Source organism: Tiliqua scincoides, chromosome 12, assembly GCF_035046505.1.
Source record: "Tiliqua scincoides isolate rTilSci1 chromosome 12, rTilSci1.hap2, whole genome shotgun sequence".
Taxonomy (NCBI): Eukaryota; Metazoa; Chordata; class Lepidosauria; order Squamata; family Scincidae; genus Tiliqua; species Tiliqua scincoides.
The window spans coordinates 2060188-2084807 of record NC_089832.1 but is presented as its reverse complement, the minus strand read 5'-3'; the positions used below and the strand labels follow the sequence as shown (position 1 = coordinate 2084807).

The following is a 24620-nucleotide window of genomic DNA, read 5'->3' as shown; positions in this document are numbered from 1 at the left end:
AAAGGCTACGGTGTTTGGGCCTCTTCAGCCTAGAAAAGAGACGCCTGAGGGGGGACATGATTGAGACATACAAAATTATGCAGGGGATGGACAGAGTGGATAGGGAGATGCTCTTTACACTCTCACATAACACCAGAACCAGGGGACATCCACTAAAATTGAGTGTTGGGCAGGTTAGGACAGACAAAAGAAAATATTTCTTTACTCAGCGCGTGGTCGGTCTGTGGAACTCCTTGCCACAGGATGTGGTGCTGGTGTCTAGCCTTGGCGCCTTTAAAAGGGGATTGGACAAGTTTCTGGAGGAAAAATCCATTACGGGGTACAAGCCATGATGTGTATGCGCAACCTCCTGATTTTAGAAATGGGTTATGTCAGGGAGGGCACCAGGATGAGGTCTCTTGTTATCTGGTGTGCTCCTTGGGGCATTTGGTGGGCCGCTGTGAGATACAGGAAGCTGGACTAGATGGGCCTATGGCCTGATCCAGTGGAGCTGTTCTTATGTTCTTAACTACAATTCCCAGGAAGCCTTGCAGGTCTCTTGTTATCTGGCGTGCTCCCTGGGGCATTGGGTGGGCCGCTGTGAGATACAGGAAGCTGGACTAGATGGGCCTATGGCCTGATCCAGTGGAGCTGTTCTTATGTTCTTATGGTGCAAACTTGCCATTGAAAGAGTTTTGTATGCTCAGAGCGTAACTGCTGAAATGGTGCAGAATTGTGGCCTCCTTGCTTTTGCGATAGCAGACACTCCCCAGATTTTAGCTGTCAGTGTTGATCCCCTGAGCATTCCTCTTATGTGGCTGTGACTTTTTTCCCCCTTCAGGAGGCATCACCCACGACACTTTCCAGAAAGAACTCATGTGTTTTGACCCCGATACAGACAAATGGACCCAGAAGGCTCCGATGACCACCGTCAGGGGTCTTCACTGCATGTGTACTGTTGGCGACAAGCTTTATGTCATTGGGGGGAACCATTTTAGAGGAACCAGTGACTATGATGATGTCCTAAGCTGTGAATATTATTCGCCAACCCTTGACCAGTGGACACCCATTGCTGCTATGCTCCGTGGTCAGAGCGATGTCGGGGTGGCTGTGTTTGAAAACAAAATCTACGTGGTTGGAGGATATTCGTGGAACAACCGTTGTATGGTGGAAATAGTCCAGAAGTACGACCCCGAGAAGGACGAGTGGCACAAGGTTTTTGACCTCCCCGAATCTCTGGGGGGCATCCGTGCCTGCACACTGACAGTGTTCCCTCCCGAGGACAATACGGGGTCGCCTTCTAGAGAATCTCCCCTCTCGGCACCTTGAGGAGCATCCCTTTGGACGCCACTGGTCACCCCAGCACTGCTGCACTCCATCCCAGGGTCTCCTCTTATTTTTATTCAGTAGTATCTATAAGGCTTACCCTAAAGCAGTTGGCGCAAGGACCGGATGCGGGGGGCGGGAGGGCGGAGGAAAGAATTGGTGTGACTTGTACTGTTTGGTCTGGAATGTTTAATGGAATGGGCAGCTGAACGTGTTGAACAAAATGTGTTTAGAGTCAAATGCTTAAATGAGGAAAGTTAGGCTCTCTTTTTAATTATAGCAAGAAAGGTCTTTGCAGAGGCACACTGGGGTTGTGTCGCTGTGTGTGTGAGGGCGACATCCAGGTGGGATGCCAGTGGCGAGTCGCAGCAGAGAATCCAACCAGTGAGGGTGGACCTTGTTTGCCAAGTCTCGGTGCTGAAGTCCTGGGTTTTCCTCATGGCCCCTTCTGGAAGAGAGGCAGCTTTGACTGCAGCATGCCTCTTCTCCCAACAGAGCGTTTTAGACCTGTTTGCCACCTTGACTCTGGGGTGTTTTTCAGAGGATCTGACAGACAAGGAAAACCTGATGGTTTCAAACCATTGACAAGTATAAAACCGGCAGACCCTGACTCTGTAAACTGGGTTTCAAATTACCTTTTTTTTCCTGGTCCATCACATGAAACATGTGAGGTTTTTAAATTGCCTTTTTCTCCTTCCCTCCTCCTTCTCTTTCCTCCCCAGTTCCAGCTTTGGTTCTTAGTGGAGCTTGAGCTGTTCGTACGTGGAAGTTCGATTCAGTCGTGCAACGTGGCTGTATTGCTAGCACTGGAGTTCAGGGTGACAAGGGCTAGACACTCCATTAATTTTAAGCCACTGAATTTTGACCAAACGTTTCCCTCCCAGTGCAATTGAATCAATCTTCTTTCCCCCCCCTTCCTTTTGTTGGTAGGAGAACTTGCCTTTTCCACCTCTGTATAAAAAAAAAAAAAAGAATCTCTCAGTTAATACGGTTATTTAGCACAAAAGGCAGCTTGAACCAGAGAGCTGCTTTTGCTCAGAGAATTCAGACTACCGTGTTTCCTTTTTGTTCAATAAAATCTTTAACTGCAACTATTTGGGTTTTTTAAAGTCCTGTAAATGGTCTCCTCTCCAAACCTGCAGAGCTGCTGGCCCCTTGGGGAGAACCAGCAGGAGCTGGGCTGCATTCAGTTTGGGCCAAAGCGCCCCAAAGGGATGGAGGTGTATGTGTTGAAGGTCATCTTTAAGATTAGAGAGTGCACTTTGGAAATGAGCACATAGTAGGACAGGATGAGCTGGCCAGGCATGGCAGAAGGCCGAGACCTTGGGAAGGCCACATGTTGGAAGAGGATACAATATAAGGCTGTTTGTGCAGAAATGGCAGAAGCCTCTACGTCTGCCTGGGAGTTTGACTGGTGCAGACTGTGTAGTGTTGAAGCAAGTTGGATGAAGCCCAGGATGATCAGAATTAACCCATTTTTGCCCAGTCCACAGGTGTGCATGTTTGGTTCCTGTTACATATAGGCAACATTGGGCAGAAATGGCTTAAAATCCTGCAGAGTTGTGCGGTTCCCTGTGGGGCTTGGGGCCAGCTGCTCATCTCTGAGCTAGATGGGGTGTGTTGTGCGGGGTCTGGCTCTGTTCAAGGCAGCTTTCCATCTTGTAGTGGTGGAATTCAGCTTTTCTTGACCAGTGAAGGACCTCACATCTAAGCACAAAGCACCCAGCCCCTTCCAACTGGTTAGCAGGCATCTGTTGGTAGCTGGTCCCCAGAGAAGCTAAGCTGTTGGGGGTCATTGCAAAGCTTGGCAGAACTCTCTACATGCACATGCAGCAAGAGGCCTGAATGCACCATCGCCTCTGGGAACTGCTTTGCGGGGGGGGGGGGGAGCTAACAAGCTGTGTTTTCTAAGAGCCAGCATGACCCATGGGCATCGTCTTCTTTCGGAGCCTGGCCCTGGCAAAGGAGGAGACCAGCTCCTGCTGAACTGCCAAGAGCTTGTTGCATTGCAAAGTCTTTCCCACTCTCCAATCAGGGTCGCTTTGAGCTGTAACCTCCACAGACACCGAGCCTGCCTGAACAGAAGGGCTGAATACAGGCAGCAAACGGAGCGCCTAGAAACTGCCTCTGACATCGCTCACCCCAACGATGCATTAAACAACCTTCTATTTTGGTCTCTGTCTCTCCTCCCCTCTCCCTGTAATTGGACATCTGTGCTTGTTTGGCTGAATGGTGACAAGTCCAAGGGTGAGGCAGCATCGGGTTTGCTAGAACAGGCTTCCCTAAACCGCATGCCAGGGCACACAAGACATAGCTGGCTGTGAGGATGAAAGAAAAGCTCTCAAAGTACTGATTTAGAGAGGAGCCTCCCTCCTATCGCTGCACAAGTTGCTGTCCCAGGGTTTTCCCCTTTCCGGGGAGGAGAGCGACTTGCACATCCATGCAGAACCACAGGTGTAGAATGGGATGAATGGAGTGCCCCTGAGAGGTGGGCAATATGTACTCTCAACGTGTATGGTTTGTTTTGTTTTTCCAAATTCTATTGGTCAGTTTTTAAAGTTGTGGAACACAAAAGAAGGCAGACTTGCCCAAGATCATGTAGAGCTTTGTAAGATGGGACTGAGGCCCTCCTGGTCATCCCAGTAGATGATTCTGCCTGGTTCACCAGCCATTGATAGTTGTCCACCAGTGGAATCAAAGCAACCAGTTTCCATTTTAAATTGCACCCCTCGCAGCGAAACTGGATCACAGTTTGCTTCGCCCACCATGGGATAGTTGAGAGGAGAGTTCGCACAAATTTAGGCTTTGCAACCTGTTCTGCGGTCCTCAAATCCTATAAGCAGTGTGGGGAGAGAAGAACCATTCCAGCCTCCTCTCTTTCCATTCCGTTCCTGCCTCTGCTCTCACACGTGTTCATTTCCTGCATGCTCAGCTGTCCTGGCAGCATTCTTTGCCGAGGAGGGAACTGCTGTTGCCTTGCATGTTGTTGCACTGAAAAATTGCAGCTGTTTGTGCAGCTGTTGACACCAGATCTTTTGGAGTTGCTGCAGGACTGGGGTGGGTTTCTTCCTCCCCTTGGTACCTGTGTCTACTTTCTGCTCAGATGCCAAATGTCATTCTTGTGGTTGGGTGTCTGTGCAAAATCACACACGGTGCAATTGTGGTACCTGCCTCAGAAGCTTCTGGCGCTTTAGCATATGCCCTGCCTTCTCTGTGGATGGTTTGACACATACGCACCTGGCTAACTAGCTCTAGCTTTAGTACTCCAGCTTTTGATTTAGAGATACCTTCAGCCTCAATACTGATCAGTAGCGTCTAGGCTCCGCTCCCTTCATATGAACAGCTTAAAACCTTTGTACCTGGTTATAACTGGGTGTTGCAAGCAGGCCAGATTTCAATAGTTCAGGTAGTTTGTGCTTTGTAGCTTAGCTCATTTCAGGATATCTCCTGCTCACTATAGGACTATAGGAGGGCTTTGCAGTCTGATACAGCCATAGCCTTAGCATTCTACATTAATCCAGAGATGATATTGCCTGTGTCCTTTTGCAACCTGACTTCAGGAGGAGAAAGAGCTTTGAGCACGCCGGATGTTAAGCAAGCTTTTTCCTTTTGTTTGCGCAGCACTACATCGCTCTGGGCAAACTGCAGACTGTTGATCTGCTAGCGTTACCCTGCAAGGCTGCAAATTTCATCAGTGAATTGAGCCTTCCTTTGGTCTCTCCTGAACCTATGGTTGACCAATTTCTTGGTTTGGTCTGCCAATTCCATGGGATGCCCCTGAGTTCTAGTATTATGAATGAGGGAGAACATTTCTATATCATGGCATCATCCATTTTTGTCATGGCCACTCCAGCTGCCTTTTCTTCTAAAGCAAAAATGCTTTAAAAGCACTCCAGATGCTTTAGCCTTGTAGAGAAGGTGGCCCCACATGCGTTGGTTGCTCCTTTATGCCTGTGTTCTGCTCTGGATAGATTTTCTAAGACAGGTGATCGTCACAGTGAACCCCAGTATTCCAAGTGTGGTTACTTCAGGGATGTTTTGTGCTTCTTTTCTTACAAGATCTAAGGGACACATTATGATAATACCTGAAACACTGGCTGGAGTGTCAGGCTCCCCATTTTGACCCCAAGGCAAGTACAGTATGGGATATTTTTCCCCATTTTTCCTCTATTTTTCCTCTATTTTTCCCCATGAATTGTCTTTTGACATGTGAAATTTGATTTAGAGCTGTAAATCTAAAACTGTTTGTCAAATCACTCGGAATGAGCCTGCTGCCTGTATCCATAACAACCACAACTGATTACTTCTCTGCAAAATATGCAGCCTTGATGAGAATATTCTCAGAAACGTACAGGGAGCCTCTGTGGGTGGAAACCCAGCTGATCGTCCCGTTTTAGCTGGACGCTCTCATCCAATCTGCAGTTCAACACACCGTTCTGCACCGAGGACGTTGATCAAACCAATGCTCTCCAAGTTGGTTTCATCCGAAATGTTCCAGGACTCGGGCGGGGGTGGGGTGGGTAAAGTTATGCATAAGGACATTTTAACAGGTCTACTTGAGTGCCAGGGTTAGGCTTCCATTTTGGACTTTGGCAGAGTGAGCAAGTTTTCCAGCTGAATTTTAACACATGTACAGAGTGCAATTGTTCAGAGGTCAGGGGCCAAGCAGTGCTTAAACAAGTGCTGGAGCATTAGCAAGAATTAATCAAAAATTTGGCATTTTGTGATGGTTTAATGCTGTCAATCCCAAACCTCCACTGCCTTGTGGCTACATGCAGTTGTGGAAAAGGCTTCAGGAGTCAACCTCGAGGCAAAATCAGGAGCCGGAATCCCTGAGGCAGTTCGTGGCTGAACACAGTCACGCTCTGGCAACTCCTGCGACGCCGCTGGAACCAACCGTATCGGCTTCTGCCTTTCCATTGGATCATTCCAGCGACGTGGAGAGGGGGGATTTGCTGCATGGGTAACAGCCTATCCTCCATACCTTCTTTACCCAGGCTTCGCGCACTGGAGAGGACACTCCAACTTTGCCACCACCTTTCAGAGCGCGATACCATAGTCTTTCGAGACTGAAGGTTGCCAACACAATGCTGTCAGAACAGCCACTTGAATTAGCCTTTGGAAGCATGAATAGGACATGCCATCTTCCCCCTCCCCCCAGCACTGAGGATGGTTGGAGGCAGGCAGCAAAGGGGTTGGAGTCCTCAATCTCATCTGCTCCTGGGCTTGCAGCTCCTGCATTGTGTCCAGCTGGTGTCTGGAAAACATGGAAAAGCTGATTCAACTCCTGGTCCTTCCTGGCCTTGGTCCAGCCTGGCCTTCGCAGTTTGTGAAGTGGGTCCCACATCTGTAGATGCAGCTGTGCAGTTGGGTTTCAGAACTTCATCCCTCTTAAATGTTCTTAATGACTTTGCCCGAACGCCCTTGGCTGAGATCGTTCTGTGGCTTGTGAGCGGCAGAGCAAAGAGAAGGGTGCATCCATTGTGGCTCAAGTCCCTCCAGAGTCGGGGCTTCCTTTTGTTGCTTTCCTAACAGCTCAGCCAGTGCTCCGCTCCACTGAGGCAGGCAAATCTGAATGTCAATTTCTCTCGGTCTCTCTGCCCTTGGGGACCATCTTTCTCGGGCAGAGACAAAGTCAGGCTGTCTCTTATTTCCCAGCCAGGGAGCTGCCTGATTGTATCTGGAGCCTGAAGGCAGTGGCATAGCTAGAGGGGCTGTAAAGCACTAAGTTTTGCAGGCACCTGAATGCCTCCCCTCCCTTTGGAGCCGTTCCAGGTGGTGGGAGCAAAATGGTGGTGTATACCTGGCTCTGGTGGGGAGGGGCTGCTGGTGTTTTGCACCCCCTCTAGCTTTGCCACTGCCTGAAGGTCAGTGCAGGAGCTGCTTGTGGATTAAGCCGCATCTCCACCGGCAGTACTCAGATCTTGGGATATTATCCACCACGGAGGGTACAAATGCAGATCCTCAGAGCAGAGGCTCATCCTGGTGCTCTGCTGGTATTTGTCCTCCAAATAACTGGACCCAGAGCCTGGAAGGCTTCAGAGCTGCTGGGGCTTCTCAGTGCTCAACCCTGGTGCCTCAGCCCCCCCCCCCCGAGTGCCCCAGAATTCTGTCCCAACTGCAGACATGGCCTGCAAGTTGCTTGGACCCTTGTTGGTCCCAGCTCTCAATGCCTTACCAATTCCAGGTCCAGTGCACGCTCCTTAGTCCGAGCAAACTGGGATTGTCAAGTTGACTACCAAAACTCCAGCCCTCTGCCCCGGCCCACTTGGGCCGATGGCTCCCTCCCCACCACTGCTCCAGGTCTTGGACCCTACAGCCCAGCCTAGTCCTGCAGGTTGTGAGGTGGCCTCTTCTAATGCAGAACCCCCACTGGGGCCATTCTACAGCAGCTGACAAGTTCTGATCCCGGAGCTAGTCTTGGTGCGTGGGCCGGTGCTGTTCCTCACAAATCCATTGGCATCCGGAAAGGCTTCAGCACCTTCCCCAGCCGTTCTGTTGAGGAGCTGTGATGCACGTTGTGGCAGGCACCGTGTCACGTGTGAAAGAGGAACCCCTGGTGTGGAAAGCTAGTGCACCCTCCTTGCTGGATTCGCCCTGGAAAGCTAAGGTTCAGGTTCAGCTTGCCTTCACAGGAAAAGGGGATTCAATGCCCCCTCAACCAGACCCACCACCCCCTCCACTTATCAGATTGGTGCTTTGTTGAACGGGAGGGTTCTCTGTGTGTTGGCCTCAACATCCAGATGGGCCGGATCCAACCAGACCAAGTTTGAATTGGAAGCAAGTCATAGTCAGGTCTCCAGGAAGCCTTAACTGAGCAGCTGAGTAGCTTTCCTCCTTTTGATCCTCTTGTTCTGTAGATATTTTGGTACGTGGCTTAATTCACAAAGGGCACGTGAAGCCACCGTGCTGAGTCAGACCAGCAGTCCGGCTGCCGCCATGATGTGAACAGCGACTGGCAGAGGCTCTTCTAGGCTGCAGGCAGTGAGAGGGATTTCTGCGGCCTGCACAGTGGTGTGCCCAGGATCCAAGAGGAACTTTCTGTGTGTACAGCAGGTGCTCTGACAGCAAGAGATGGCCCAGGTGGGGAGTCTGGAACCAAAACGCAAGCTGGAGCTATGTTACCTTCGGGAAAGCAGTCCTGCTGTTGCTGAGCAATGGCTCAGCTAGTCACTGGTTAGAGAGCAGTAGCATAGCCAGAGGGGGTGGCATCTCGCTTCCTGGAATGGCTCTGACGACGAGTGGGAGGAACCACTTCTACAGCGTTCTGCAGTACTTACTAAGCTGCTAACTCTTGCTATGCTACTGCTAGAACAAATAGCCTTTCTGTGTGAGGAGTCTCTTCACCCCAGGATGAGAGGGGAGCTGCACCCTCAGTTCTGCTCACCCACATCTTCTCCTCTTTCGTGCCAAACATTCCTCTTTTGAAGGCTGAGCTTAGCTGTGGGTTGTGGTACGTTCAGGGGCAGCGTCAGGCCCAGGTTGCTCTCCTGTCCCTTGGCGACATTGATTTCCGCCTTGCATCATTTTTGGCTGCCACCTGCTTGTGCCTTCACCTTCTTGCCCTCTCAACGTGCAGATGCCTCCTGGAGCCACAGCTGTCTGTGAGGGACGGATTCCCAATTCGGACGGGGTCCAGAACGTGGCGATCGCTTCTTGCAGAGCTGAGTCGTGCTGTCCATTCACCAGGCTGCTGTGGATGGTTGGCAGGCACTGCCTGTGTCTGTTGCCTTTCAGCAGTGGCAGATGTTGGCAGTTCAGATCCAACCGTTTGGCAGAGGCCAGCTGCACACTCTCCCTGTTGGAGGCTCTGCTTTGCTGCAGAATCGGGCCCTCTTGTCTCTGTCACAAATGCTGCTTCCTGCAGCCTTGACTGCACCAAATGCTTTCTGGTCTTTGGAAGTCATTCATGCACAAGGGTTGCAAACTTGGATCCTGGCAGCGGAGACACTCGCAGTGGTCGGCCTGGATGCCTTTAAAAGGGAATTGGACAAGTTTCTGGAGGAAAAATCCATTATGGGTTACAAGCCATGATGTGTATGCGCAACCTCCTGATTTCAGAAATGGGCTCTGTCAGATGCAAGGGAGGGCACCAGGATGCAGGTCTCTTGTTGTCAGGTGTGCTCCCTGGGGCATTTGGTGGGCCGCTGTGAGATACAGGAAGCTGGACAAGATGGGCCTATGGCCTGATCCAGTGGGGCTGTTCTTATGTTCTTAACTACAATTCCCAGGAAGCCTTGCAGGTCTCTTGTTATCTGGTGTGCTCCCTGGGGCATTTGGTGGGCCGCTGTGAGATACAGGAAGCTGGACTAGATGGGCCTATGGCCTGATCCAGTGGGGCTGTTCTTATGTTCACTTTCTTGCTTTGCATTTATCACTTCGATTTATACCCTGCTCCATCCCATGTGCTCAGATCAGCTCACAGCACTTGTAAAGCATAGCTGCAGATGAGTCTGCCAAACCCTTTAGCAGTGGATGTGGTGCCCATCCATGTTCCCGCTTGGCAGTGAAGAGCAAAGCCGGCGGGTGAGGGATTTGGATCAGGGTCCCCTGTGCTGATACACACACCCCTCTCCAGGCTGTGCTTCCAGAAACATACAAGGAATTGGGTCTCCTCTCTCTTCTGAGTGGGTGTGGAAGAGGGAACTTAGCTGGCTGCAGCTTCTCTCCTTGGCTAAACTGCTAGGAGAGGCCTGGCCTTCATCAATTGTCTCAGACTCTCTCTTACCCCTGGCCATTCCTCTTAATGGGAGAATGAAATGCTGCAAAGATGATTCTCGAGTGACTGGCAATTCCCAAAGAATCTTTCCCAAACAACGAACAGGCAGCCATTTCAAAACCAAGGACCCTTAAGATCCGCTTGAATAGGAACTAGGCTTTTTCTTTTCCTCCTTCAGAGAAGCTTCTGTGCTTTTAGTAGCAACCCCACACCAGGAATGTGACCGGGCCTCCTCTGCCAACACAGTGCTGCAGGGTTTCTGCTGGGTTTGAGCCTGCAGTGTCTACACTACAGGCAGAGAGACGAAGTGTGTGACCCCTGCTGGCAGGGCTTGACTGCTTCCTCCCCAAGGGAGAAGGTGCTGAAATTAATTTAGCCATCTTTGGGCAGAAGGCCAATCACTGTGCCTTTAAAAAAATAAAAATCTGAGGAATAGAGTTTGAATGCAAAGAAGACAATGCATTGGAGGGAACATCTGTTTCAAGGGAGCTGCTTGGCTTCTGAAACACAAGCCCTGCTGCATCTGAATTCCTAATTAGAGCTTGGAGCTTATGGGGGGGGGGGGCTTTTGGTGCCCAAGTTGTCTTCATGTTGAAAAACTCAGCTGTTAGATTTCTACAGAGTGAGGATCCAAGTATGTAAGCCTTGCTTGAAGCTACACTGCGCAGCCCTGCCCTTGCTGTGCAGGAGGGCATTTACCCTAGGAGGAGGGGAGATACTCTGTGCGTGCTCAGAAGTTATTGCCTTTTAGTGAACTGGAACTAATAAGTGTGGAAGCCTCTTCCCATGCACAGGCTCTGCTTTTTTAACAGCCACATGAAGCTTGTCCCACATGCCTGTTGAATACTCTGCACGGCTTCCAGATATTCATAAGAACAGCCCCACTGGATCAGGCCATTGGCCCATCTAGTCCAGCTTCCTGGATCTCACAGCGGCCCACCAAATGCCCCAGGGAGCACAACAGATAACAAGAGACCTGCATCCTGGTGCCCTCCCTTGCATCTGGCATTCTGACATAACCCATTTCTAAAATCAGGATGTCGCACATACGCATCATGGCTTGTAACCCGTAATGGATTTTTCCTCCAGAAACTTGTCCAATCCCCTTTTAAAGGCATCCGGGCCAGACGCCATCACCACATCCTGTGGCAAGGAGTTCCACAGACCGACCACACGCTGAGTAAAGAAATATTTTCTTTTGTCTGTCCTAACCCGCCCAACACTCAATTTTAGTGGATGTCCCCTGGTTCTGGTGTTATGTGAGAGTGTAAAGAGCATCTCCCTATCCACTCTGTCCATCCCCTGCATAATTTTGTATGTCTCAATCATGTCCCCCCTCAGGCGTCTCTTTTCTAGGCTGAAGAGGTCCAAACGCCGTAGCCTTTCCTCATAAGGAAGGTGCCCCAGCCTCATAATCATCTTAGTCTTCCGAGGCCGGGTGGTGGAAGCCTCTGCGGCTGCTGCGGTGCCACCGATAAGGACAGATAGCTAATTAAGATCTTAGCCATTTCTGTGGGGAGTTTTCAGCAGTGGAAGGGAGATGGAGAGCTGGCTGTAATCGGAGCCTTCCACTCTCCTTTGCTGCCGCTTTGCCAGAGTGACTTCATCTTTAGTTGTAGATTGCTTTGAACATGGAGTTTGGCATTTCACCTCTTGTCCTGGAGGGGTGACAACACAGGGCATCCCGTCTTCTCTGCCCTCCACTTGTCCCTGTGTCTTGTAGAGTTGCTCCCTGGCTTTGCTGCCTGTTCACACTTCATGCGCTTTCCAATATGGTAAACGCAAACTTCACTCACAGCAGCACCGTAATGGGCTTCTTAGGTAGGGAGAAAGCAACAGCATAAAGCAAAATCCACACACATGCAACCAACTTGTGCACTCTTCACTTGTGTTCTCTGTTGTTACATCTTGTTAGGTAAGGATTATCTCCATTTTGCAGCTGATGCTAAAAGGGAGCAAGTTGCCCAAGATGACTTAATGGCAGTGGTGAAATCTGAACTGGGGGAGCACTGATTCACAGCCTAGTCTCTCAGCCGCTGTTGCACCATCCTTCATCCCAAGTATCGTGGCTAAAATCTCTGATCCTCAAACATGTCCCAGGTGCAAAGGAAAACACGTTTGCAAGACCCTGACCCTTGCACCCAAGATCACCGGCGGCTCCCTTCATTCTGCCATTCCTTCTGCAGCCCGTGACGCCACTGCCACATTGGTTTATTCTGCATTGCAGTTGCCTCCGTTGATTTAAAAGCCAGCAAGGCGTCTGTTCAAATATATCTGAAAAACACATAGAATTCTCCTGCCATATGTCATCTCAGCCCTTCCCGATATACCGCAGCAGCTGCCGAGCGCGAAATGACAGGCTGGCCGCTGCATGCGGCCTGAAGGCCAAAAACTAGACCTGATAGGGCTGTTTCACAACTGGAGCCACTCTGGCAAAAAGTGGGGGTAGATCAGGACTGTGGGGCAAGGGACTGAAGGGCTGACCCTTTGCTCCTATTCCAATTAACCTTCCCCTGCTCCGCAACCCCTTCCCTGTTTGGAGATTGAACTTCCAGCAGCCCTGATGAGGGAGCTGAACCCTGGAGAATGCCCACTTAGGTGCCCTGCCACATCTCACTCCTGCAGAAGACGTTGCTTGTTTGTTTTGTTTAGATGAATTGTCTGGGAATTCAAGGCAGCTTACGTAACTGCAACCAGAGATCCCCGAAAAAGCCAAAAATGGGGAGAGTGATTTTCCAGGGTCAGGACCAGAAAATAGGAATGGACTTTTGGACAGAAGGACACTTGCAACGCGGGTGGGGTAGGGTGTGGGGTGCCTTTTGATTGAAGGCTCCTCAAGGCAGTGTACAAGCTATATAATAATGCTTTTTAAAGAACCCACATCTACATGTAGGACCCAGCAGCCCTTGGTCAGTTTCCTGCCAGTTCAACAGCCCTTGGGCAACTGGGAGTTGCAATCGAGTGTCTGTATCCCAGCAGATCCCTGTCTGCGACTTTCTCTTCTCCAGCTTCGGGGCCCCAAGGTGCCTCCTTCCTTGGCTCTTTCATCCTTACTGCCCTCACACCTTGCCCGGACTTCTAGAATCCTCCTCTGAGGATCCCTGTGTTCCTTTCTTCCTTCCACTAACTCCTCAAAAGCCCCTTTCCTGGGAAGCCTGTGGCAATTGTCAGCCTGTTCAACCCCAGTGAACCCTAAGGATACTTGTTTGCTCACCCACATGGTCAAAACTTAGATTTTGACCCTTAGATTGGATGACCCTTAATTCACTTAATAAGGTGAATTACTTATTCGAGCTGGTTTCTTGCAATACTCCTCGTTGGAACCTGTTCTAACGCTTGTTCTTCTGGGTTTCATGTTCTTGGGGGCCAACCCAGGCCATTTTCCTCTGCAGTCATTCCACTGCTGTTTTTTGACACAAGGGAAATATATCTTTGTTGAGATTCCCACAGCTCTGCCGTTGGGTCCTCCAAACCTGCAGCTCTCCCTCTTATTGATCTCCGAGCCCTTTATTGGTGCCAATCAAAAGCAGGAGCCTGTGTAGGCAGAAGGGAAGCCGGGGCCAGAACAGTTAAGTGACCTCCACATTGAGGCAGGGAGAATTCATATGTAATTTAAAAGCAGGGGGGAAAAAATAAGGAAACAAGTGTTCAGTTGTTTCAAATGTCAGTCCAGTTTTCTGCTTCGAAGGAACAGGCAGGCTACTTATATAGAAAACAGGTTTCTTTAGTGTTCTTTCCCCTCTAGTAAACACATTCTCTTTCAGCTCTCTACCTTTGCCATCTATCAAGCTCGATGGCTTTCAAATGATGGAGGACCCTGAGTTCCTCCGCATAATGGAGGGGGGGGGGGCAAATTTCCCAGGAAGACAGCCTTGCACACTGTGACAGGGAAGCATTAAGGGTGTTGGAGAGTCTGTAAGTGCACAAGAACGCAGACTGGTGGTGGCAATAATGATCACCAAAACTTTGATTCCAGCTGACTGTCTGTTGGGGCCGTTCCTTCCTGCCCACGCCCCCGGTGGAGTTGCCAAACTTGTTCATGGCACCGGTGAGCATCAACAGCTCACTATCGTCCAGGTTTGGCTCACCAAGGCAGCAAGGCTGTTTTCCTGCTCAGGCCACTTTGTTAAGCAGGATTTTGCCTCTATAGAGGATGATTACAACTGCTAGGGCATTTGCTGGTCATAAATCCAGCTTGATTATGGAACCACTTAGCACCTAAGCAGCCAGGCCTTCTTTGCGTAAAAGGAAATGGCTCTCGGTGCTGCGGATGAATGAGGCGTTCCATGTTAACAGTTTTGGCAGCACTTGGAAACGCAGGCAATTTATTTTCTGAACCCTCAAAGATAATCTTCTCAACCAGCAGATGGTTGGGAATGTGCAGTAGGAGGATTTCTGTGTATCTCAGTGAAAGATGCTATAAAGATACAACACTGGGCAGGAGGTCTGGTCTAGAGGGTAGACCCTCCGTTTGCCTGAAGATAACATCCATAAGGTCGCCAGTTCGAGGCCACCGGCACCGTGCGACCTTGAAGCAGCTGACAAGCTGAAGCCGAGCAATTCCATCTGCTCTGAGCGTGAGAGGATGGAGGCCAGAATGTGAAGCCAGATCGGAATGAAACACCTTGAATGTAGTGGTTCTTGAAAGAAAGAACCTTCTTTCAAATTGTAAAAACCCCTATTTAATAAGGGATTTAATTAAAGCCTGCCTATGTAAACCGCCTTGAATAAAGTCTTGAACAAAGACCAAGAAAGGCGGTATATAAATACCTGTTATTATTATTATTATTACTGTGTGCTCCTTAACTATAATTGGGGATCAAGCTGCAGCGTCATCATAGAGCACATGTTTTGCAGAGAGAAGGTGTGTCTGGTGCAAGCCTGGCAGCCTCTCCAGGTAAAGCTGGGAAAGACCCCTGTCTGGGTACCTCACAAGCCAGGGCTGGGAACAGAGTCCTCAGTTGCATTTTATGGAAGCAACCGGAAAGGGACCTGGAAGGAAAGCAAAGAGGACATTTAATTTCCTTTCCAGTCGAAGACAACTCAGGATTTCATATCAGGAGTATACAGTCCCCCAAAAAGTCCTTGGAACAGTTGCAGGAGCAAAGGGCTCCAGTCACGTGTTGGTGAAAGAGAAGACGGGAATTTGATGGATTGTTGTTCTAGAGCAGGGGTGCCCAAACCCCAGCCCGGTGGCCACTTGCTGCCCTCGGGGACTCCCAATCTGGCCCTTAGGGAGCCCCCAGTCTCCAATGAGCATCTGGCCCTCTGGAGACACGCTGGAGCCCGTGCTGGCCCGATCAACTGCTTTCAGCGTGAGGGTGACTGTTCAACCTCTCGCATGAGCTGTGGGACGAGGGCTCCCCCCACTACTTGCTGTTTCACACCTGTGATGCAGCAGTGGCAGCAAAGGAAAGGCCAGCCTTGCTTTGTGCAAGGCCTTGAGCTACTGCAAGACCTTCATTCATTCATTCATATAAGTTCTATCTCTAATATATTCATTTATGTAAATTTATTCAAATTTTAAATGTAAATTAATTCTTTTTTTCCCCCTGCCCCTGACACAGAGATTATGTGGCCCTCCTGCCAAAATGTTTGGACACCCCTGTTCTAGAGCAGGGCTGGTTGAGCTCGCCTGACATAAAAGCCACATGCCATAAACTTCAGGGGTTTGAGAGCTGCAATATTTAAAAAGCATTTAAATCCTTTAATGCTCATGGTGATTAAATATCTTTAACTCGCGTGTGAATCCAGTAGACTCTCGGTTTATACCTGGTAAATAATTATAAAGCTTGGAAAGCTCTTATTTATTAATGGTGATGCAAAAAGAAGCTCAACCAACATATTCCCACAAGCTGCACACTGTAGAGACAGGTGGCACAGGTGAGGCAGAACCGCCCCATCATAGCCCATGGAAAAGCACCACAGCAGCCCTGCCTGCTTACACCCGAGGAGCCTCTCCTTACACCCAAGAAAGAAGTGTGAGGAGAGCCTCCTCGGATGTAAGCAGGTAGGCAGGCAGCTGCGGTACTTTTCCATGGGCTATGATGGGGCAGATCTGCCTCACCTGCCGTCCCCACTCTGAAGGGAAGGGGGCCACTTGTGGTGAGGCTCTGTCCAACATGTAGTATTTTGCAAGCCCAAGTGAGATTCCCTGCACAACCTAGTGCTTTGCATCCCCTCTAGCTACCTGCAAATGGGACTACTTCTGAGTAGAGCTGCGAAGGATTGGGGCATCCTGGTAAGCCTTACAACTGCTTCGTGTGACTCTCTTATCTCTTGCCACATGTCCCTGCTCACATGCAGTCCCTCCCACCACCTCTGGCCTTGTTCACAGATGGGATGGGGACAGCAGGGGAGTCTCTCTCTCTCTCACTCACTCACACACACACACACACACACACACACACACACACACACACACACACAGCCCAGCACTAGCCCCTTTTCCACAGCTGGCTTTTTAAAGGGAACAACTCAAGACTCAATTCTTTTTAAGTTGCGAAAACACTCCTGGTGACTTGGAAAGTGCCCCCCATTATGACTTTGAGTCAAGTCATGGGGCAGAGACTTGTGACTCGAATTGAGTCATGCCGTACCTGACTTACCCATGCCTTCCATCCTTTCTCACATGCAAACCATCACATGGTCTTGCAGTCCTCACGAGATGAGCAAGGAGGCAGAGACTGTGGAAGCCAATTTGTTGCTTATTAAGGAATGAAACAAACCCCCCCCCCCCCATTCTGGAAGGAGGAAGCACCCCTGCTTGTGAAAGATATAAAAAAATGTTCCCAGGAAAACAAGGCACAAAAAGTTCATGAGATGGGACTGGACTGCTAGTTTGGCATCGGAAAGCTGAGAACATTTTCAGGTGTCTGAATTTTTGTGCAGAAACCAGGCATGTTTTGAACTGCGGCAAATTTATTCTTCAGTCCAAAAGATTTTTCTGATTGTTTACCATTGCAAGAAGCATACTGGGAATTTTGTTTTATCCAACTGGTGGCCTTTTTTTGTGAACAGCTGACACAGTTTTTTCAGGGTTCAGTCTCCCCTTGGAGTCATCTTTTGTCTTGTTTGTCTCCGGAACAATTACAGAGAAATGAACGGGGGTGCTGGTTGTTTTAGGTCTGTGACTGAGGCGATCATTTCCATAACTAATTATGCATGAAACAAGGCCAGCCTGCTAAAACACACACGCGCTCACAATTCTTTGAAGTTTCCACAACAGTGTCTCCAAACCAGAATAATAAGGAAGAGATTCTTAACTTTGATGTTCCTAAAGCCCCTGTCTAATTACATCAGGAGGAAGACTGTGAGCTGATGTCTTTCTTTGCCTCCCCCCCCTCAAAGAAAATGAGCGCTCAAAAAAGCCTGATGAGAATCCCAAAACAAAGGGCACACATGTGCAAAGTTTCAATCAACTGAGAGCTGGCTTGCTCTGCCAATGGGTATAAAGAGCTCACACTGGGGGAGGAAGAGCACCAGCTGTTCCTGAAACCTCCCCCCCCTTCTGCAAAAATGTGACTGATGAGCTGGAGACCCCTGGGCTCTAGTGCTGGAGGGACTAGCTTCAGACAGCCCTACCTGTCTTAAATCCAGGTGTTGTTTTTTTTGTTTTTTTTAATGCTAAGTTCCACTAGAAAAAGAAGCAGTGCACCTCTTTGTACTTAATAAACATTGTCTATTGTCTTTGCTGTGCCGTAGATGGGTCTGTAAGTAGCGCTGTTGTGGAGCCACTCATCCCTGCCTTGAGCTCTTGGAGAACTGCTGCCAGCCAGGGGCTTGAGATGAGGTAGGTCCAGGTGTGGCATTTTCCTTTCCTGGACTGTTTGGAAAGAGCCTGGATTGTTGCCCAGTTTTTCCAGTTCCCCTCAGCCTCACCCTCTACACATCCCCAGATCCCCTGAGCTCCAAGTTTCCCTGGACTAATGTCTTTGCTACTGAGCCAGTCTTGAAACACTACAGCTTCCTGCTGGCCCTTCCAGCTGCCACCCTGCAGGGTGGATTCCTTGTCTCCAGTGGTCTGTTCTCTGACTTGCCTTGTGCTGAATCCCAGCAGGTCCTAGTTCTGATCCTGCCTCATTCCCAAGAGTAGGGTAAGCTCCTCCTGTGAGTGCTGGCAAAGTGTGATCTCAGCCTTCCAAGGAAAAATCAATGTGGAGCAGCCATTTGAGTAATAATCTTCATTGCCCGGAGCATTAATTTATGCCTTGAAAAGGGTTAGGAGGGATGCTGTTCCATTAAAGCTCATTCTGCTACAGAAGAAAGGAGGCTACGTAAGATGGAGCCCAGCCAAATCTGTGTGTTTTATTTGCATAGTGATTTATGTGCATTCTTATTAAAAGCCTGAACCAGTTTAGTGATTAAAATTTAGCCAGGGCAATGGGATCATTTAATACACTTAATGGAGGCTCATTTTCAGAAACGGGGGTCTTCAGACAGTCAATGGCTTGTGTGAGACTAAATCCATGTTGTAGGACATTTTAAGTAAGCAGGGCTCACAGGTTGGATGTGAATTCACTCAGGTCAGGCGTTAAGAGAAAGTGCACCTTGGTTGCCTTGAAGAAGAAAAGTCACGTGCAAGCATCTTTCTGAGCACATGGGCGCATGAAGATTCCTCAGACCATTCCAATGAATATGTATTGATTTACTTTATTGAATTGATTTACAGCCCCCTTTCCTACGGGTTAGGGCACTCCAGGAGGCTGAGAACATTGGCTCCCCTGATGGACAGCTCTTGGGGGCCATCAGCAAGTTGCTCCCTTCTAGCCTCATCTCTCCCCCCCCCCCCCGGTGATATGAGGAGCACAATTTCCCACCAGGGCTCTTGTAAAGGCAACATCAAGACCATGCAGAGGAAGGACTTGTGCCCTTGGAAAAGAACAGACACATGCTTGATGTTGTTCTCTAGCACCCCTGCTGCCAGGGGAGGGTTTTTCCACGTACCTAAGGGGGTGCTGGCCTCTGGGCTGGGTGCGGGGAGTCCTGCAGATATAATAGTAAAAACAAACAAACAAACAAAACAAAAGAACTCGATTTAAAGCCAATTCTGGTTTATGATTGTAAACAGGAAGTGGCTTTAACTCAAAGCTTTTTACTATTACAGAGGTTTGGGAACTCCCTGCACCCCCTGGAGGCTAGCACCCCCTTGGGTAAGTGGGAAACCCCACCCCAGCAGCAGGGTGATCCTGAGGATGGCGTTGCTACTTTCCTTCCTTCCCCGCACATACTTACAGTGCTCCCAACATCCTTGTGGGAGTTTGGGAAGCACTGCCCTAGCGAATAATGAGAATTGAATGTATGTCCCCAAGGCACAACAAAAACTGTGCTTTTCCATTTCAAATCTCCATGTACTCCTGGTTCCAGCCCAAGTTGTCAGGGAGAGAGGGAGGGGGAATGGGGGGGAGGGCGGCCTCTCAAGGTGGGCTTTGTCAGGAAGGGCCATGCCTCCCCAGGGTCAGGAAGATCAGGGTCAGGAAGATCCCCTAGGGAGGTCCCCTAGGCAGATCCCCAAGGTATCTGCCCCAAGGCCCCAAGGCATCTGCCTAGGCATCCCCTAGGCAGATCCCCAAGGCAGGCAAGATCCCCAAGGCAGGGTCAGGAAGATCCCTTAGGGAGCTAGTGAATTGGATTCCCTAGTTCGGGGAATGAATTTTATTCAGGGTCTTCAGTCTTACTGTGATGGACCACCAAACACGATCCTTTGCAAACAGGGACTGTTTGCTTCTTATCTTGGCAACCGGACAAAGCAAAGCTGTCTTATCTCGGAACTGAGCGCAATTGTCAGTTCTGATCAGTGATGTTTGGGCAATATCAGAATTTTGCAGTTAGAAAATATAACCACCTTTGGCTGTAATTCCTGGCACTGTCTTTCTGGCTCAGAGGACATATCCTGAAACCAAGAGTTTTGTATATTTTATTTAAAAACCTTCGGGAATAGAGAGTGTAAATACAGCTGTTCCAAAACCTCCCAAAGCATATAAAATATTCCAGCAAGTTCCACCCAAAGTTCAACCTGTTTCTGAGAAAATTTGACGCTGCTTCAAAGGTGAGCGGCAGGGGACTTCACCTGTCCCAGAGTGACAATCCTGGACCTCATTTCAGCATCTTGTAAAGGAGGAGGAAGGCAGACCTGTAACTATTGAGATCCTAATCCTATGTCTGCTTAGAAGTAAGTCCCATGATAGCCAGTGAGGTTTACTCTCTGGTAAGTGTGGATAGGACTGCAACCTGAGTTGCCCATGATGGCGGTAACATGGCAAGAGTGCAAAAAGCACAAGTCGTGATGTGGCAAGGAAAAAGCAGGGGTCAGGTTCTTGCATTGTTTCCTGGCTGACAACCCAGAGATTTTGCATATGGCTGATAAAAATGCTGAGGAAGTAGCACTGGAACCCACTTTTTAGAATGACAATCTTTTGGGACCCACTGGAAGTGCTGTCAATAAGCCATTTCGGCCCAGTGTTGCACATATGCAACAGGGAGCAACAACAACAACTAGGTATTTGTATATCACCTTTCTGGTCATCGGATTACTCCTCTGACTTTATTCAAGGCGGTTTACATAGGCAGGCGTTTCTAAATCCCTCAAGGGGATTTTTACAATCATAGAGGTTCTCTCTTTCAAGAACCACACAACATTTCAGATGGACCTTCCTGGTCTGATCTGGCCTCCAGTTGCCTCCTACCATCTCTCACACGGAGGGTAGCCAAGACGCTTCTTCACTCACACCAAAGAGCAGATAGAATAACTCAGCTCGGCTTGTCAGCTGCTTCAAGGTCTCGCTTCAGGGAGCTGTAGGTGGCCTCGAACTGGCGACCTTCCAATGTTATCTTTGGGCTAATGGAGGCTCTACCCTCTAGACCAGACCTCCTGCCCTGTGTACACCTGTGGGGTAGGCAAAAATGGAAGTGAAGTCATGGCTGGAAGTGACATCATTAAGCAGGACAATTTTTAACACTCCCATATGACAAAATCAAAACAAATCAAGTAAATTAAAAGCTTACAATAAGTTTAAAAATTTATTTAGAATAAAGAAGAACTCTCCTAACCCTCCCAGGCAGTTGGTGATCTGTTTGAAAAAAAAACCTCCCAAATCTCAAAGGTTGCAATCCTATCTGCACTTACCCAGGAGGAAGCCCCATTGATTATCATTGTTAAAAGCATATAAACAGTATCTTGTTACAGATCTGTAACATTTCTCCAAATGCAGTCGCATACTAGGGCAGCACGAAGTCTCACATGTTAAAAATAAAATACACATTGAAATGAATGGGGAACCACCTGAAATTGACTTGTGTCCCACCGAGTGGGTCCTGATCCACAGCTTGAGAACTGCTGCTCTAATCAGCGTTGCCTGGTTCTGACCCAGCCACTCCATTTTATTTTCCTGGATCTTCTTGAAAAGGCCACACTTTTCGTTCTGCGTCAAAACGCTCCGCTATTTCATGCGCTGCACTTCTTGCGTGTGGCTGTCTAGAAAATCTAATTCCATCCCAAGGCAGTTTGCCAGGCGATTCCACAATCATTAGAGACTAATTGCTGTGGAGCCGTGGAGCCGGCAGGCACCAGATCAATTTTAATACCACCCCTCTTGCACCTGGCGCTGCGGTCTGTGTGGCTGCTCGGCTGCGCTCTATCGACTGCCAAGGCAGCGTCACCCCATGAGGTGCTTTCAAATGGATACTCACCACCACCTCCTGCACATGACAGCCTCTGCATCACCCACAGGCCCACCAATGTGCCTACCTTGTGCTATATTCAATGGCCACTCCAAGCCTGACTGTTGTTGAAATGATTCATGAAGTCAGGCTTCATGGCACCAAATGGGCTGCCAGGAGTACACTTGTCCCTGGCTTTGTCAAATCAAATAATCCCTTCGATTCGCTCTGCGTTTTTATTGCATTATTTTCCCTTGAAAAATATTCCCCCGTGAAGGATCCTCGTAAGGCCGGAGTTTACCTGCTTGCCTCAAAGATATATGAATTTTTCCTTGACTGAACTGGAATTCCTGGCGCTGCCTACAGGGTCTCAGAAATACCTTTTCAATCAAGCCACTCAGGATTTTATTTGTATGTCTTGACAAGTTCAGCCTGGCTTTCTGGCATTTCTTGCAGAAATGATTAGTCCAGATATTCTCTGCCTGCTTTCTTCTCCCCCACTGCCGTTTAGTAAAAGTTATTAATAGGTTACTAATAGCTGATCGGTGTCGTAAAAGAGCCTCTTAACAGAGCACAATAGTGTGAAAGAGGAGAATCTGCCTGCACTTATGAGAGTGTCCCCTGCCTATCTGCCCATCTCTACATTTCTCCTCCTGGTTGGTGAACTGCTTAATGGAGACACGTGCAAATGGGTTTCATAATATGTTGTTGTTGGCACCCTTCAGTCTCGGAAGACTCTGGTATCGCGCTCTGAATGGTGGTTCCAGAACAGTGTCCTCTCCAGTGTGCGAAGCCTAGGTAAAGCAGATATGGAGGATAGATTGGTACCCATGCAGCAAATCCCCCCTCTCCACGTCGCTGAAATGGTCCAATGGAAAGGCAGAGGCCAATACGGTTGGTTCCAGCGCCGTCGCAGGAGTTGCCAGAACGTGACTGTGTTCAGCCATGAACTGCCTCAGGGACTCCGGCTCCGGATTTTGCCTCGAGGCTGACTCCTGAAGCCCTTTTCCATAACAGGATGTAACCACAAGGCAGTGGGGGTTTGGGATCAGAGTTTTCCTTCTCTCAGATGAGCTGCCTTCTACCCGGTGGCTGTTTAGTCGCCTCTTACGACAGGTACAGCCGAACTGAGGGCCTGTTCATCTTCCCCCCAGCCCCCAGGGGTTCATCATATAGCTGTTGTGCTAAATCCACGTGGGTGTGGCCAGCGATGCTTTCACTCTGCCCTTCGAAGTGCAGGCTGCCTGTCTCCCGCTTCAGCACGCAGAGATGTGAGCCTGGGAAGGGACCGTATGCCAAGACAGGCCCCTGTTCTGTCCGAGTCAGTACTGGTCTGCTCTGCTTGGCAGTGGTGTCCAGGGCCTCTTTCCCATCACTTGCTACTTTTAAAAGGTGGGATTTTGTTGATATGAGAGATGTTATTTCTTCATAACCAAGTTGGCCGACGGTCTCGATCATTGCCCCATGATGTGCCTTCCTTCCGCAGGAGGGTCTTCACCAGGCGAAGCATCTCTCTTCTGCAGCTGTCAAGGACAAAGGGCTACATTTCTTCTTTGCTGTCAGCGTTGGTGGTAATTGAAGTTGGGATGACCGGTCATTCTCCCACCCCTAATCATCCCTCCTCCTGCTTCTTAATCCACGGCAAAGCCAATGCAATTCTCTGCTCTCCATCATCCCAGCCTCTTTTCGTTCTTCCCTTTCATTCATTAGTATAATGGACTATCTGACGTTTTGTTGGCCTGTTTACTGTATGCAAATAATACCTAAATTATGCATGGGTAATTTTGAATTTGCACATCCCTTTCCTGCTGTGGCATAATGCCATGTAGAATTAGCTTCGCTTTCATAGGAGCACAAGAGACCAGTGGAGTAGCTAGAGGGGGGACAAAGCACTAAGTTTTGCAAGGAGCAGGCAACTCAGGGAAGGAGCCTTACTGTATTTGCCTCCATTTGGCTCCCTTGCCTGGAATAGCTCCAAAGGGGAGGGGAAGGGGCCCCTTGCATGCTGCAGTGAGGCTCCCTGCAAAACTTAGTGCTTTGCACCCCCCTCTAGCTATGCCACTGTAAGAGGCATAAGTAGTGGCCGAGGACTAGCTCTTTGCAGTGCTTTTTGTGGTAGCAACTGTTACCCTGCACATGCCCGATCTTGTCTGATCTTGGAAGCTAAGCAGGGTCAGGCCTGGTTAGTACTTGGATGGGAGACCGCCTGGGAATACCGAGTGCTGTAGGCTTCTACCATGATCTCGGAAGCTAAGCAGGGTCAGGCCTGATTAGTACTCGGATGGGAGACCGCCTGGGAATACCGGGTGCTGTAGGCTTATACCATGATCTCGGAAGCTAAGCAGGGTCAGGCCTGGTTAGTACTTGGATGGGAGACCGCCTGGGAATACCGGGTGCTGTAGGCTTATACCATGATCTCGGAAGCTAAGCAGGGTCAGGCCTGGTTAGTACTTGGATGGGAGACACCTGGGAATACCAGGTGCTGTAGGCTTCTACCATAGTCTTTCGGGACTGAAGGTTGCCAACGATTTTGTGGTAGCACCTGTTCTGCCAGTGCTTCCTTTAATCAGGATTAGGCCATCATTTTACAATGTAAACCACTTTGAACTATTCCTGTTGAAAAACAGTATATAAACATTCTTAATAACTAATTATGGTTGCACCAGCCACATACATGGTGCTTTACAAAGAATGAAGCGATGGGCCTCTGCCTGCGGTGCAGGGATTGACACAAGGGAGAGAAGAAAGGATGGAAAGAGAGATGGAGGCAGAGCAAACTGGAGGACAGTGTGCTGCCATTTTCAGTTACACCTACTTAATCACAGCAGGGCAGTGGTTCTCAAACTTTTAGCACCGGGACCCACTTTTTAGAATGTGAATCTGTCAGAAAGTGATGTCATGACCGGAAGTGACATCATTCAGCAGGAAAATTTTTAAC

At 49.2% G+C, this 24620-nt stretch overlaps 1 protein-coding gene across 7 annotated transcripts in view; it reads left to right on the top strand.

Moving 5' to 3' along the window:
• The window catches only part of KLHL13 (kelch like family member 13), a 64467-nt gene extending 62688 nt beyond the window's left edge, over nt 1–1779 (top strand). For all 7 annotated transcript variants that reach the window (XM_066639956.1, XM_066639954.1, XM_066639955.1 and 4 more), the window contains one exon: nt 821–1779. In XM_066639956.1, coding sequence (XP_066496053.1) covers nt 821–1308 — 488 coding nt within the window. In that variant the 3' untranslated portion in view covers nt 1309–1779. The remainder of the gene's footprint in view (nt 1–820) is intronic.
• The last annotated feature ends 22841 nt before the right edge of the window (nt 1780–24620 follow it).